General features: G+C 41.9%; 1 protein-coding gene across 1 annotated transcript in view; it reads right to left on the bottom strand.

The window, feature by feature from the left end:
• Positions 1-16,240, bottom strand: part of STARD9 (StAR related lipid transfer domain containing 9) — a 241,098-nt gene that overhangs the window by 70,526 nt on the left and 154,332 nt on the right. Inside the window, exons 18-20 of the mRNA XM_060262139.1 lie at positions 15,589-15,726; positions 6,791-6,873; positions 4,734-4,843 (exon numbers count right to left, since the gene is read on the bottom strand). Coding sequence (XP_060118122.1) covers positions 4,734-4,843; positions 6,791-6,873; positions 15,589-15,726 — 331 coding nt within the window. The remainder of the gene's footprint in view (positions 1-4,733; positions 4,844-6,790; positions 6,874-15,588; positions 15,727-16,240) is intronic.

Raw genomic sequence — 16,240 nt, 5'->3', positions numbered from 1 at the left:
TTTGTTTATATTCATCCGTAGTTATAAGGCCCTCCTTCCAATTCCTAAAGGAGTCTTTTTATTTCTCAAGTCTTTAGAGAGCTGTTTATGAAGCCACCTCGGCTTCTTCCATTTTTTCTTCTCATAGGAATCATCTGTGATTGCACTTTCAGTATTTTGCTTTTAAGAAACTCCCACCCCTCCTGAACCCCCTTCTTCCTAAGTATTTCTGATCATGGGATTTTACCCAGCATAGTTCTAAGTTTATCAAAGTTTGCCTTTCTGAAGTCCAACCTATAAGTCTGGCTACGTATAGCTTTTCCCTTCCCTAAGACTGTAAATTCCAAAATCACATGGTCATTACTGCCCAGGGTGCCCATTATTCCCACTTCTTCAATCAATTCTTCCTTGTTGGTGAGAATCAAGTCCAAGATAGCAGATCATCTTGTTTCCTTCTTCACTTTCTGGCAAAGAAAGTTGTCAGCAAGACAAGTCAGGAATCTATTTGACCTTTCATTTTTAGCAGAGTTGGACTTCTAACAGATGTCCAGGTAACTGAAATCTCCCGTGATCACTGTGTCCCTTCTCTTGGAGAACTTTGCAATCTGTTGTAGGAGTATCTCATCTAAGTCCTCTGCCTGGCTTGGTGGTCTATAACAGACTCCCACCATAATATCACTGTTATTTCTCAGATTTCTTATTTCCTACACTGTTATTTCTTTCTGACATACTCTCAACGAGTGACTACTACATTTTTGCTAGCTTCCAGAGTGTCTTCAAGGGCAGCCCCATACAAAGCAAGTTAGGTATAGATCAGTGTAACCAAATAGTAGGAGATGAGGAGAGACACAGAAATAATGCACTGTTTCCCACAGCATTCACTTGCTTTTCCAAAAGGTCAAAATCCAACAGAACCCCCAAATTAATGCATCTAAGGACAAACTTAATTCACAAGAGTAGAGAGTAAACAGGGTTGTTCATCAACTGGTTACCTGTGCACAGTCACACATGGCTACTGAGCAAACACACACCTGCTGCAGCTCAAAAAAGTCTAATGGTGCTCTGTTCCCATAAGAACACAAGAGAAGCCATGTTGGATCAGGCCAATGGCCCACTCTGTCACCCAGTGGCCAAAAAACCCAGGTGCTATCAGGAGGTCCATCAGTGGGGCCAAGACACTAAAAGCCCTCCCATTGTTGCCCCCCTCCCAGCTCCAAGAATACAGAGCATTACTTGCCCCAAAGAGATCCATCTATACTTTGTGGCTAATAGCCACTGATGAACCCCTGCTCCATCTGCCCCAACCTCTGCCCTTTCTTATGTTGTTTTTCCACCTTTCACCATATGACATAGAGGGGCAGATCACCCTTTCATCAGTTCCTCTGAGCTGCTGCCAGAGTGAGGCAAGTCCTTGGATTTAAGTAAGCACTTACAGCAGGGTAGGAAGGAAGGGATGCGTGACTGCACAGGTGTAGTTTATTCCTTGATAAACTACAGTTAAAAGTAAGGGCACCCTTGTTTTCATCATCATGGTACCTGTGTAGTCCCCACATGGGAGAGCAGCAAGCTGACATCAGTCTAAGTAAGTGGGGTGTGAGCTCTCATTTGAACAGAGATTGCAGGACCATCCTTCCTACTGATGTCCCTTTGGCATTTGCATTTATGACCAATGAGTAATATCTTGCAATGGTAAAGGAGGAAGACAATGAAGAAGAAGACGACGACATTGGATTTATATTCCGCCCTCCACTCAGAGTCTCAGAGCGGCTCACAATCTCCTTTATCTTCCTCCCCCACAACAAACACCCTGTGAGGTGGGTGGGGCTGAGAGGACTCTCACAGCAGCTGCCCTTTCAAGGACAACCTCTGCCAGAGCTATGACTGACCTAAGGCCATTCCAGCAGGTGCAAGTGGAGGAGTGGGGAATCAAACCTGGTTCTCCCAGATAAGAGTCCACGCACTTAACCACTACACCAAACTGGCTCTCAATGGCCCTTCCTACATCATTCTGCTCCAGATTTTGTGAGCACTTGATCTATCTGTTACAGATCCACATCACCTAAATCGATTCTGCATTTAAATATCGCTTTGCACCTTCCCAGAGGAAACAGTTTTATCTGTGGATTTTTATTTCTGTATTTGCACTGTTTAACGCACTTCTGAGATTGTGAGAGTGGTGGTGGGGAGCCTGTGGGAGTCCTTTGCCCCTCTCAAATTGGTATGCCAGCCAGTGCCATCAGGAGAAGATGTGTGTGTGTGTGTGTGTGAATGACAGGGAGAGAGGTAGCGGGAGGGGGGGAGCCCGTGCAAGTCCTTTTTCCCATCAGAAATTGGCATGCCAGCCAGTACTGTCAGGAAAAGATGCATGCATGTGTGGGACAGTGGGAGAGCTGGCTACATTGGTCAATAATGTCTTGAGGTTCCACTCCAAACAATAAAGAGAAAGCATATAATTTTGTCTAGGAAAACATTTGCAATGCAAAAATAGTAGAAACAAGTCAGAAAGTGACTCTCAAATAAAGAAAACTATGGAAAGTTGGAGAAAATAATCAACAGGAGGTGGAAGGGCAAAAAGACAACAATGAAAAGTGGGATGGAGCTTTGGGGAGGAGTTCTACAATTAAGATTTCGATCCAGATCTGGATAAAGGTCTGGGCCAAAACCAGTTTTGAGAACCACAGCGTAATAGCAGGGTGGAAGCAGGGTCAGTACACATTCACATAAAACAAATGTAGAAGGTCGCTTTGGAATGCACACAAAGAAAGGATCAAATGGCTAGTGGAGAAAGGGCCCATGTCAAGCCTGGCAGATGAATTCAATGGGGAGACTGCAACAAAAAGCAGCTGAAATGCAATGAACTTGATTAGAGTGAGGATGCAGGACAGTCAACTTGCCCCAATTTATAACACATGTTATTGCATGTCACTATCCATTTGGAAATGGAAAGCACAAGATAATGGGAGAGGGTAGACTGAAGGCAACTGATTTGTTAACCTCTTGAGGAATCTTCTGTATTTTCCTTGTGCAGAGAGATTTCCCTTCTATGTGTTCACGGGAGCATTATGGGTCCTTATGGAGGTGGATGATAGCCACCTTGAACTAAAAACAGGACACAACAGGAGACTGCTGAAATACCATTATAACACCACTGGCTAACTCCCACCTTTTCCTAGGTTTGGCACAGCCCAGGGGTGTTGTTGGGGGGGGGGTTCCCTAAAATTTTGGAGTGCCCCTCTCTAAATCCCCAATGGCCCCACCTCCATAGATAGTGATAATGGAGGCCCCTCCCTGTGATATCACTGGGCCCCGTTTCTTTTAAGGACCTAGCCTAGCAATGCCTATGGCCCAGCCCCAATTCCTGCCCCCAGAAATTAGAAAGCAGTTTTGCATTTTTGAGCTTCAAAAAACTCTGTGGCAGTCCTGTGCATGCAGAGAACCCATGTGGGACTATATCGATACCTGATCAATAAAGTTATCCAAAGCATCACTTCTCTCTTCTCTAGATTGAACAGTTCTACAAACTGTTCCAGATCCCATCTATGTGAAGATCCAGATCTCATCCTTCCCAGAAGCTGTGCTGTTTATTCTATTCCACTCTTTCCATTCAGCATTCAGTTTAACAAAGGGTAGTAGAGAATGAGGATGTTTATAGTAAAAAGCCATATTTTCCGCTTATTATATACAGAGATTAAATAATGACTTACACAATTAGTAAGACCTTATTTATGGCACTTTAAGAGCGGAACAATTATATATTTACATATAACTTCTGAAGAAATCCAAGAATATAACAAAAAAGCTAGGCCTAATACTGAGGAAACTAATTATTGCATTGTTCACAACTTGTTTGATTGATATTTATGGGATTATGCATTTAAATTGATTTTTAAAAATTATTTTTGCAATCCAGCAGCCGTTCTATATACCCAGTGTAATTGCATTTCTAATTACAGGCTATTATTAATTTTTTAGAAGAATGAATTCACTATGAAACGTAAGAATATGAACTGTAAAAGCAAACAACATAATATATTTTAGTTGAGTATTATCTTAATAATTTATTCCTTTACTAACCACTGATGTTGGGATGCAAAACACATTTTCTGGATGACATACATGACCGTAAATCCTTATTAGTACTCCTTTGTCTGAAACAGATGGAAAGTCACAGAGACTGATTCCTCACTAGCAGTTGCTCCACCTCCAGGCTTCTGCTTTCCCCAGCTCAAGTTTCCCAGCTCAAGTTATCAGTTCCCCACCAGTTGCTGTGTGGGTCCACAGCTCTCTCCAATTTCCCTTGCAGCTTCTGGATCTCCAAACAACAAGAGCAGGAAGCACGAGAGAAATTGGAGGGAGCCGCAGATCAAAATGTGCCTGGGCAGTAACTGGTGGGGAACTGGTTGCTTGAGCCAGGGAAAGCAGAAGCCTGGAGGCGGAGCAACTGCTAGTGAGGAATCAGAGTGTTTGCAGTGCTGAATTCAGTGCCAAAGAGTTCCTGTATCCTACCAGTAAGAGGAGAGAGGCTTTTAAAATAATGCAAGAAACCATTCAGTGTTACAGCATCAATGACAGTTACATTATTGTAATTTATAAGAAAAAAATTATTATAAGAATAAAATGAACTACTTAAAGACATGTTGCTATATGATTAAAAATAAAGTACTAGAAATTAAAAATTCTGTGTCTGCAACTTTTTAAAAAGTCAGAATCTGGTTAAGTGGCATTTGAAGTCTGTCAAATAGCTTTAAACTCACCTTTCTTTTTCAGCTGGATAAAAGTTATAGGAAAGGAAAGGTGCAAAGTTTCCATCCAGATTTAACCATTCAAGAGATCTACAACTCACAGCAGAAGAGGTCTCACTGATCTATGAAAAAGAAAAGGAGGGAGAGGGCTAAACTTCTGATGATCATAACTGATGCTAGCATAAGAATAAAGTTCCCTGCTCCGTAAACTTATATTGTTGAAATATACATTTAAATCTCACTTCCAATGCAATCTTATATCCAAGTTTGACATCCAAAATAAATAGTTCTAAATAGGTTGTGTATAAGTAAGTCCTATAAAATGTCTGCAGTGGCACTACACTGCAACAGACACACACTTACCAACTTTTGTTTACAGTTCTGGGTCTCAGCCCCAATGATGGGGGAGGGCTTCAGGGAGACACTGCTTGACTACACTTTGTCTGTAAGCTTGTTGCAGTTTTAACCAATTACTTTATTGTTGCTTTATTTTTGTTGTTAAATTTGCTTATTTTAATTTTTCTTGTTTTCTTTTTTTCTGGATGGGAACAGTTTGTTGAATAGTTGGTGGTTAGGTTACAGAGATTTTTTCCTATTTTTTCGCATCTTAGTAACTTTTATGTCACTTTTTTACTGTTTTTTGTAAATACTTTATAGTAAGTTAATGGTAACCCACAAATCCAAATTTACTTGGTAGGATGACCCATCCAGGGCTGACCCAAAAATTTTTAGGGCTGGCCCAGGCCACCTTGAGCCTGCTTCAGTGGGGAGGGTGGGATACAAATTTAATAAAATAAAATATTTTTTTAGTGCCCTGGGCAAACTATCACCTTGGCACCATCTAGTTCAGCATTCCATTTTCTACGGTGGCTAACCAGAGGTTTCTTTGAAACCAATAAATGCCGCACAAAGGGCTCAGCTGCCTCCACTATGAACCCCAAGCAAGTGGAATTCTGACATATACAGCCTTTTCCTATGGAGATTACATTTCAGCCTTTGACCATCCTCTTCTTATCCATTACTCATTCTAATCACGCCTAAGAAACTCATTTTGGTAGCCATCAGGACATGTTTTACTTGATCAACATGTATGCGCAGTGAAGAAAAAATATCAGCTCAACATGCCCATGGTATGACATGGAAGATACTGTTTCCAGGATCAGATCTTGGTTTCCAAAATATAAAGAAAGCAATGGAAAGGGAAGCGGCCATTAGGGATGGCTGGCCCATGACCCACTCACAGAGGCATCACTACTAACTTTTTGGGTCCTGACCCACAGGCTGCGAAACACTGCTCTAGATGATACTTTGTAACTTTTCCATGACTGGGGAATTGGGCATTGCCAATCAGATCTATTATTTCATCCCAGAAATCATACTCACTGGCAGGGCTTTTATTGAGCAGGAATGCACAGGAACACAGTGTCAAGGGGTGTGGCCTAATACACAAATGAATTCCTGCTGAGCTTTTTCTACAAAAAAGTCCTGTGTGAAACAATGGTGATGTCAGGGGTGTGGCCTAATATGCAAATAAGTTCTTGCTGGGCCTTTTCTACATAAAAAGCTCACTGGATTTCAAAGGCACAGTGGAAATTTATGGGAGGATGTTGACCCTCAGATGTGTGGGTTCCAATCTTTATTTATATAGTCACATCTTCTACCTGTAATGGCCTTAAAGAACACAGTGCTGGCCCTGACAGGAGAGCCTGCTAAGTACACCTAAGTCTCTGTCCTTTATCTGAGCAGGGCTGGGAACCCATCTCTTTGTGATTAGCTCTCTTTGTTTATAGGTGAAAGCTGCTACATCACATTACATCTGGCTCCATCTTCATGAACTGCAAGGACACCATCCACCTGACCTTTGGAATGCAAGAAATGTGTCCTTCCTTTCCCTGTGTTTCCTGTCCAGCTATAAAATGTCATGGACAATTACTTCACGTCACTTTTCTTTAAGGAACAATGTAAGTTTTCTAGCTTGCAAATAAGCAACTGAAACATATTTCTCCTTTATTTTACAAGAACATAATGAGAAACAATGAAGCAGTTAGACAAAGTATAACAAAGCTTACCGAACGTCTTTGCCTTAAAATGGCAGCCTCAGCTGGATGGTTGAACCTGAACTTGTGAGTTTTACCCAGAACAACAAGAGCTCCTGTGACAAATTCCAAAGGAATTACCATGTTAGTCCACTGCAGCAGAAACAATATCTTGTAATGCCTTAAAGTCTAAAAGCTTTTTGCTATAGACTAGATGATTTTCAGAACAAAAAATTTTGAATCCCAGTTTGACATTAACTGAAATTTTTAAATTTTGCAAAACTAAAAACTCAATAGAATGAGAAACATCAACACAAATCAAACATAGTATGTTTAAATGAAGAACTTAGAAATATTGGTGACTAAAATTGCATTTTAAAGAAAAATAAAGCAATAAATGATTGGATTTTAGATTTTTTGTGTGTGTTCTATTAAAAGAACTCAAAAGATGTTATAATATATTCTTTATCCTCTCCAAAACTCCATAAGGCAGGTTAAAAGCACAGAGAGAGTGACTCTCCCAAGTCCATGTTTTGAGTTTCATGACAAGAGGAAGCAATGGGAAAGACCAAACAATAGCACTTAGGCATGTGTTACACAGTACCATAGCTCAATCCAACTCAATTCCTTGACTCAACAGAAGTCCTGATGGAAGCTGGAACAGTCTATTAAAAAATAACTTCCACCCAGAAAATTGCAGTTTTGAATAGAGACCAGCGTCTTTCTCTGGGTTTTTAGTGGAAGATGAAGATTAAGGCTGTACCCTATAATTCGAATGACCCTACACCACAATTCTGACAATGGGGCTGCTAGCTGGGACCAGCCATTTCACGTATAGCTTTGTCAGGCTTTGGACAGGGGTTGTGCAAAATATATTTTCATTTACACACTGAACATGAACATCTCAAGTCAAGGGAATGCTGGTTTATCCCAGACAACTGTCGGAATTGTGGGGTAAAACCATCTTCCACTGAAAACTGAACTGAGTTGGATTGAGCTACGGTGCTGTGTAGCACATGCCTATTGGAAACTTATATTAATTTATTGTAAAGAATTTGTAACATTATCATATAAATACTTTTTTGGATACACGTTTATTGCTGTCAATAATTTTGGCCATAAGCCTTAGTGCTGTTGCTTGAATTTCATGACAGCACTGAATCTGAAACTCCTCATTCTGTTCACTGGGATGCTTTGCAGAGCCAAGCACAATACAGATATCAGGTGATATTATAAAAACATAACTTTTAAACAGAGGTTACCAGAGAAGAAGTAGGGAATAACTTAGATCAGGGGTGTCAAACAGGTGGCTTGAGGGACAGATCAGACCCCTGGAGGGTTCCTATCAGGCCCACAAGCATCTCATTGTCATCGGCTTCCTTTTCTCTCTCTTGTTTCCTTCTGCATCACAGTTTGCTTTGCCAGGCTTGCTCAATCACACAGGAGCTACAGAACAAAGCCTCTATCTTCTCCATTGGCTGACCAGCACATGAAGCAACTTATGTACAAAAGCTCACAATGCCCAGCCATTTCATGTTTCCCCCTGGGTTTTAGGCTCAAAGCATTGACCATGAGATTTCTGCAATCAAAAGTAGGTTTGCAACACACCTGAACAATGCTTGAACAACATACTCAAGTTTGCTACAGCACATACACTGTCTCCAGATCTTGATGCAATAATTCAGAGCAAGAGGTGTCAGTTATCAGAAACTGTTAAATAAACAAAATATTGCAAGGGTGCTAATCTTTTAAGCATATTTTTAAAGAAAAGCTTTAATTGTGTTTGTCTATGTCGTTTATAAAGCTTCTATCTCCGCTACCTGGCATTACATTTTATGACACACACAGACCGGCCCAACAAGGTCTCATTTATGTCAGACCCGGCCTTCATAACAAATGAGTTTGACACCCCTGTTCTAGATCATGTATAGTCAGAATTTAGTGAGAAGCAAATGAAGAGCTGCAGCAATCAGAGTAAAGAGAGGAAGAAAAACAATGGTGCAGTGGGAAGGCAAAAAAAGTTAACAAATATCTTTTGACTTTTTTAAATATATCAAAACAATTATAAAAACATGTTTAAAAATATAGGACAATGGTGCAGTGGGAAGATTATTCTATTCAAAAAAATTAATGGTGTAATGGGGAGAAAATTTTATTCCAAAAAATTAATAACCCCATATGCATCTCATGTTAAGCTTCCTCAAGATGTATACATGTGTCAAAAAATGAAAGAAAAAAGTTAACAAATATCTTTTAACTTTTTATTATTTTTTAAATATATCAAGTTTAAAAATATAAAAACATGTTTAAAAATAAAAACATATTTAAAAATATAGGATAAAGCACATGTACGAAGAACACTTAATTATCAAGAGCCATCAAAGCACTGCTAGGAACTTTAGGCTTCAGGTCTGGCTGTGGATGCCTTGTCTAGATTCAGCTACTGTGTTTCCCCGAAAATAAGACCTACCCCAAAAATAAGCCCTAGCAGGATTTCTATGCATTTTTTAAATATAAGCCCTACCCCGATAATAAGACCTAGTGATGGGCATGGCTATGCAGCATATTTGCATAGCCACGCCATGAATTTCAGCGCAGAGTGGTAAGGAAGACCGAAATACCTTTTATCTGCTACAACTCCTTTCTCCGAGCCGTTTGCACTTGCACAGGTGCACGGGTGGCAACCACATCACTCCTTTCTCCTAGCTGTTCGCGCATGCACGGGTGCGCGTGTGGTAACCGCGGTCGCAGGCATTCTATTGCGCACGCGCGAATGGCTAGGGAAAAGGAGTTCACGCATCACTAGCGCCAGCTCCCTCGTCAGGTCCCAGCCATCCTATGCACGCTGAGGCTTCAGGTGGAGACGGAGACATAGAGACTGGAGGTCTCTACAGTGAAAGTCTCCTTAGTGAAATGAGGAGCAGGATGCTCCACTTTTTTACCATATTGTGTGTCCCCAGGGGGAAGAAGGAAAGCTGTGGCTGCTATTTTACCCAGCACCAGTCCAGCAACAGTCTGTGGGCCTATCTCACCCTACAGAAACACCAGTAAAGGTGCTGCTCCCCAGCACCGATCAACAACAGTCTGTGGGCCTCTCTCACCCCCCACCAGGGGATAGGGGAAAAGCTTCAGCAAGCAGTCTGCTACTGAGCCCAGAGAGATCATCCCAGCTCCACTGTGCAGACTGGACTCAGTGCTCGCTGGATCCCAAAAAAATAATTCAGCCCTTACACATCTGCTTTGCTGGCCTATCTCTGCTTTTTCTGAGTATTTGTACCCCTAGACAAGATGAGTGCAAAAAGAAAGAGCTATTCTGTTGAGTACAAGAAAGGAATTGTCAAGGACTCCCAGGGCAAGAATCTTACGGCTTTCCGCAAAGAGAAGAAGTTGGATATCCGAATGGTCCAAAAATGGCGGGCAGAATACGATAACCTCAGTCTACATGTGGACAGAGGAAATGCTAAGAAACGCAAGTGTAGTTCAGGTCAGCAACCTTTATTTTCTGAGCTGGAAAACATAATCTGTGAATGGATTGCTGACAGGAGAGCAAAGGCTTTGGTTGTGTGCAGGGCTGACATTCAAGCATTTGCCCTTGCAATGACACCACAGTTCAAAATATCCCCAGAATTCAAAGCATCACAACACTGGCTGGATGGCTTCCTTCAGCGATATGAACTGTCTCTAAGAAAATCAACAACACTGTTTAAGTTGGAAGATGCAGAAGTTATTAAGCGAGCACTTGCATTCAAGTCCTTTGTTGATGGCATCAACTTTTCTAAATACCAACCTTGCAACATGATTGCTATGGATGAAACTGCAGTGTTTATGGGTCAAGGAGCCCAAACAACAATTGAACAGAGGGCTGCCTCCTCAATCTACATTCCCTCCACTAGTCACGAAAGCTCACATGTTACCTGTATTTTGGCCATTCGTCTGGATGGAAAGAAAGCTACACCTCTTATCATCACTAAGGGCAAGAAAGATAAGATTGAACGTATTTCTGGCATTTATGTTCTTGAAACAGAAAAAACCTGGTGCACACAAGCAGTTATAAGGAAGTGGCTTTGTTTAATGCTGCCACTTGTTTTGCGAGGTGGCCAAAGAGGTCTGCTAGTCTGGGATTCAACCAGCACTCACCGTGCTAAAGACATGAAGAACTTCCTTGCAGAGAGAAAAATAGATCAAATAATGATTCCCGCAGGAATGACTGCCTATCTGCAGACTCTTGATATTGCAATAAACAAGCCATTCAAAGACCATTTGCATATGGAAATTAATGACTACATTGAAAATAGAATGACAAGAAATCAGCGTGGAAACTTTGTGAAGCCTAGCCTGCAAGAGGTCGTGATTTGGGTGAAGAATTCATGGAATAAAATAACTGACAGTGTTGTTACCAATGCACTCTGAGCAGGTTACATGGATAAGAGCTGCTCATTTAATGAGAGCTCTATTGCTCGACATGAAAGATTGGGGCCAATGGTTCTAAAGGAAATGGAGCCGCAAAAAATTCAGGATGAAATTCCGGGTCTGGAGAGTTATGACGATGTTCCAGAAGATGACTTAACTGTATTTGAATAAATGTAGATTGTTGTATTATACTTAATAAAAATAAGACAGCCCCTGAAAATAAGCCCTAGTGTGTCTTCTTGAGAAAAAAAAATATAAGACAGTGTCTTATTTTCGGGAAAACACGGTACTAAGGATGCCAGCCTCCAGGTGGAGCCTGGGGATCCCCTGGAATTAACAGTTCATCTCCAGACTACAGAGATCAGTTCCCCTAGAGAAAATGGATGCTTCGGAGAGGAGACTCTTTGGCACTGCACTCCACTGAGGTCCCAGTCCCCCTCAGGATCCATCCCCAAATCTCCAGATGTTTCCCAACCTGGTGACCCTACCCCACCCCCATTCCTTGGTGGCTGGAGTGGCCTGGAAACCTTAGTTGGACCTGCATCTGAGTACAGACAAAGGCTCTTTGTTTCTTTTATTGGATTTATCTGCAGCCTTTGATAACGGTAGATCATACCATCTTGTTGAGGCATTTGAAAGCAGAAATAGGTATCAGAGCATGTACACTGAAATGCTTCAAATCACTCTTCACAGACTGCATTCAAAAGATTACTACTGAAAACCTATTATCATCAGCGTGAGACATGTCCTGTGGGGTTCCAAAATTCTATTCCCCATGCTATTTAAATTCTATTCCCCATGCTTTTCAATCTCAACATAATGATTTTAGGACAAATTATTCATAGTTTTATGGTTATTTGTCATCAATACACAGATGATAACAGCTCAATATATCCTTGTCCAAATCTCCAGGTGATGTGGTAGAGGTCCTACATAATTGCCTGCCCACTGTGGTTAATTGGCTGAGCGTGAACAAACTGAAACTAAATCCTGAAAAGACAGAGGTCTTGCTGATTGGGACAGTGGAGATCTTGGAAGGACACTGCACTCCTCACTTTCGATAGAGTTCAGCCAACCCCTGCTGACACAGTTATGAGCCTCAGGGTTATACTGAACCAAACCTTATTACTAGAGAAGCAAGTTAATGCAGCAGCAAAAAATACTTTTTTTCCAACTCAGCTTAGCCTGTAAGATGATCCCTTACCTTCATACAGCTGATCTGGCCACCTGGATCTACATCACAGAAACTTTGAGACTAGAATAGAATTAGTGATGGGCATGAACCGGTTCACAAACTTTTGTTTGTGATGAATTTTGGTTGGTTCGCAGTTCATGAGCTGAAGTTTGTGAACTGCAGTCCGTGGGTTTGTGGGAAGCAAAAACCAGGGGTTTAAACTCCTTTTTCCTCCCAATGAAAACAGCCAAAACATCCCCATGAAACCTGTCAAAAAATTGGAAACAGCTAAGCTCTTGGGGCAGCCTGCTCTCTGCAATTTGCCTTGAGTCTCAGAGAGAAACGCAGATTATAAATAATATAAAAATACATGAAAAATGCACATGAAAGCTGAATAAAACTTTGTTGGTCCTAAAGGTGTCACTGGACTCAGGCTTTGTTATTATTAAAAACAGTTATTACTCCACCCACAGGATACTGTAATAATAAATTATTTCGAGTCTAATCTTATGAATTTTGACAGAAAAACCTCACTGAAATAACCAAGATTTACTTCTGGATAAACCTAGTTAGAATGAAGGTGCTTCAGGTTTTAAAGGATTTTTTAAATTATACTAAATAAATGTTATTACAGCAAATATTTATTCCAGCATTTAAGTAAGGCCCATTGTGAAGAAAAATACAAGTTCTAGAAGGATGTTCTGGGTGAGTCCCCCCCACCCTTGCTGTCTTCCCACTCATCCAAATGAAGGCATTCACTCCTCCCCCCACACCTTAAGGGGAGCTGATTGCTGCCATCTGGAGAGCAGTTGTAATTCTGAGTGATCTTCAGCCCTCACCTGAAGATTGGCAACAGTAGTTCCCCAGGAGGAAATGGAATTATACCTGTCTGAGGTCTCATTCCTCCTCAAACTCCACCTTCTCCAAGTCCCACCCCTTAAATATCCAGGAATTTCCTAACCTGGAGTTGGCAACCCTATCTTCGTCCCTTTATTTGCCCCTCTGACTTCAGCTTACCATCACCTTCACCCTCCCTGCAGCCTCTACATAGGAGAAGGACAGGCTTTCTCCATAGTGGGGGGGGGGGGGGACACCAAAGCAGTTTACATCATTCTCCTCTCTCCCCTTTGACCTGAACAACCCAGTGAGGCAGGTTAGGATGGAAGTCTATGTCTGGTCCAAAATCACCCAGTCAGTTTCCACAGCAAGAACCTAGGTCTGGCAAACCCCACTATGAAGTCCTAACTCCTATACCCTCGTCAAACTCCACCACAGAATCTTCAGGGCTTTCCCACCAACCTGGAAAGGTATCACTAAACTTCTGGGCGAGTGCCCCTCCTTGTTGTCTTCCCACTCACACAAATGAAGGCATTCACTCCCACAACCACCACCTCAAGGGGAGCTGGTCTCTGCCATCTGGACTCCAGAAAGCAGATCTCTCTCCCCATCCTGGAGAAAATTACTGCTATAGAGAGTGGACTGTATGGCATTACATTCCCCTGAGGATTCTCCCTTTAATGACAGAAGCGGCCTGGGTTGCCTAGCAACAGGCTCTGGCTACCGGTTCCCAGGGAGCAGCCATGGACTCTAAGGGAAAATTCCCAGTGGAGCCTGGCTTTCCTGGCTATTTCTGTGGCCTTTGGAGGCCCTTCATGTGCTGGGAGACTGGTTGACAGAGAGGACACAGAGGAGAGTTGGAGATGTGGCTGTCTCTGAGGTAAGACTGCTTTTGGCAGTTTGTTAAACTTAAGAACATAAGAGAAGTCATATTGGATCAGGCCAATGGCCCATCCAGTCCAACACTCTGTATCACACAGTGGCCAATTCACACACACACTGTGGCTAATAGCCACTGATGGACCTCTGCTCCATATTTTTATCCAATCCCCTCTTGAAGCAGGCTATGCTTGTAGCTGCCGCCACCTCCTGTGGCAGTGAATTCCACATGTTAATCACCCTTTGGTTGAAGAAGTACTTCCTTTTATCAGTTTTAACTTGACTGCTCAGCAATTTCATTGAATGCCCACGAGTTCTTGTATTGTAAGAAAGGGAGAAAAGGACTTCTTTCTCTACTTTCTCCATCCCATGCATAATCTTGTAAACCTCTATCATGTCACCCCACAGTCGACGTTTCTCCAGGCTAGAGCCCCAAGCGTTTTAACCTTTCTTCATAGGGAAAGTGTTCCAAACCTTTAATCATTCTAGTTGCCTTTTTTCTGGACTTTTTCCAATGCTATAATATCCTTTTTGAGGTGCGGTGACCAGAATTGCACACAGTATTCCAAATGAGACCGCACCATCGATTTATACAGGGGCATTATGATACTGGCTGGTTTGTTTTCAATTCCCTTTCTAATAATTTCCAGCATGGCATTGGCCTTTTTTATTGCAATCGCACACTGTCTTGACATTTTCAGTGAGTTATCTACCATGACCCCAAGATCTCTCTCTTGGTCAGTCTCTGCCAGTTCACAACCCATCAACTTGTATTTGTAGCTGGGATTCTTGGCCCCAATGTGCATTACTTTGCACTTGGCCACATTGAACCTCATCTGCCACGTTGACGCCCATTCACCCAGCCTCAACAGATCCCTTTGGAGTGCCTCACAATCCTCTCTGGTTCTCACCACCCTGAACAATTTAGTGTCATCTGCAAACTTGGCCACTTCACTGCTTACTCTCAACTCCAGATAATTAATGAACAAATTAAAGAGCATGGGATCCAGTACTGAGCCCTGTGGCACCCCACTGCTTGTTCAACATTCCTGGGCTGCAGTAAGCGGGGGCAGGGGAGTCAGCCAATGGGAGGCCAGAGACTGTGATCGATGTGTGATGCGGCAATAGTGTATTCTCACAGTAACTTCCAGAACTAAGGCTGGTTGCCTTATACTGACAGAATCAGGATAAGTACTCTTGATTGATTGTTTGATGGGCCAAATACTGATACCCCACAGTCCCACCAAGCCCTAACCAATCAGAATGGTCAGATTTGCCACCATGATAGGAGAATTATTACTATAAATACCAGGTTCTGATAATAGTAGTGCACTATCCAATTCTTGGAAGTTAAGTAAGGTCAGCTTTGGCTAGCATTTGGATGGGAGACCCCCATGGAATACCAAGAAGGTAGGCAATGACAAACCACCTGTGAAGTCTCTTGCCCTGAAAACTCTACAGGGTCACCATAAGTCAACTGTAACTTGCCCACAAATAAATACATTTTAAAAAACAGAAGTACAGGGCTTACCTTGTGACAAACGAAAGGAATCTGTGACTTTGTGGCCATTCACAATGCAATGGGCTCCCTGAACAGGCTGCAAAGTCACAATCCCATGGTGGTTTTCTATAATGCAGTGGTCTTTTTCAATCCATTCACCCTGCAAAACTACAAAAGTATAATTTCTTTTTACTGAATTATGGAGATAAATTTCAATGATGTTTCACATCATTATATTGGCACATAAGTCTACCACAAATACCCAGAACTAACAAATGAGTATATGCGTATATTGAAATAGAACTTAAAATAATTTATGCAGCTCACCCCCAGTAAAAGACCCTGCCCTAAGGTTCACAATCTAAACAACATGGAGATATTGCTCTTTAAGCACATCAGATTTATATGAAGCCCTATGGAAAGTTACTTCCAGGATATTTCAACTGACTTAAAGTAGAGTAGGAATGTGCATTTAGATCTAGCCAAACAAAAATATACTCAAAAAACACCTTATAGATATTTTTGGGCCATATTTTGGCATCTCAAATGTAGAAGAAAAAGAGAAGATGATATTGGATTTATATCCCATGTGACAGTTCCGTGGAGGGCCCCTTTAAGGGACAACACTTGCCAGGTGGGGAGAAGGAGGATTTAAGCCTGAAGGAGGAGGAGGGCGAGGCCA

This window comes from Heteronotia binoei, chromosome 21, assembly GCF_032191835.1.
Source record: "Heteronotia binoei isolate CCM8104 ecotype False Entrance Well chromosome 21, APGP_CSIRO_Hbin_v1, whole genome shotgun sequence".
NCBI classification, from domain to species: domain Eukaryota; kingdom Metazoa; phylum Chordata; class Lepidosauria; order Squamata; family Gekkonidae; genus Heteronotia; species Heteronotia binoei.
This window is presented reverse-complemented; position numbering and strand designations above follow the sequence as displayed.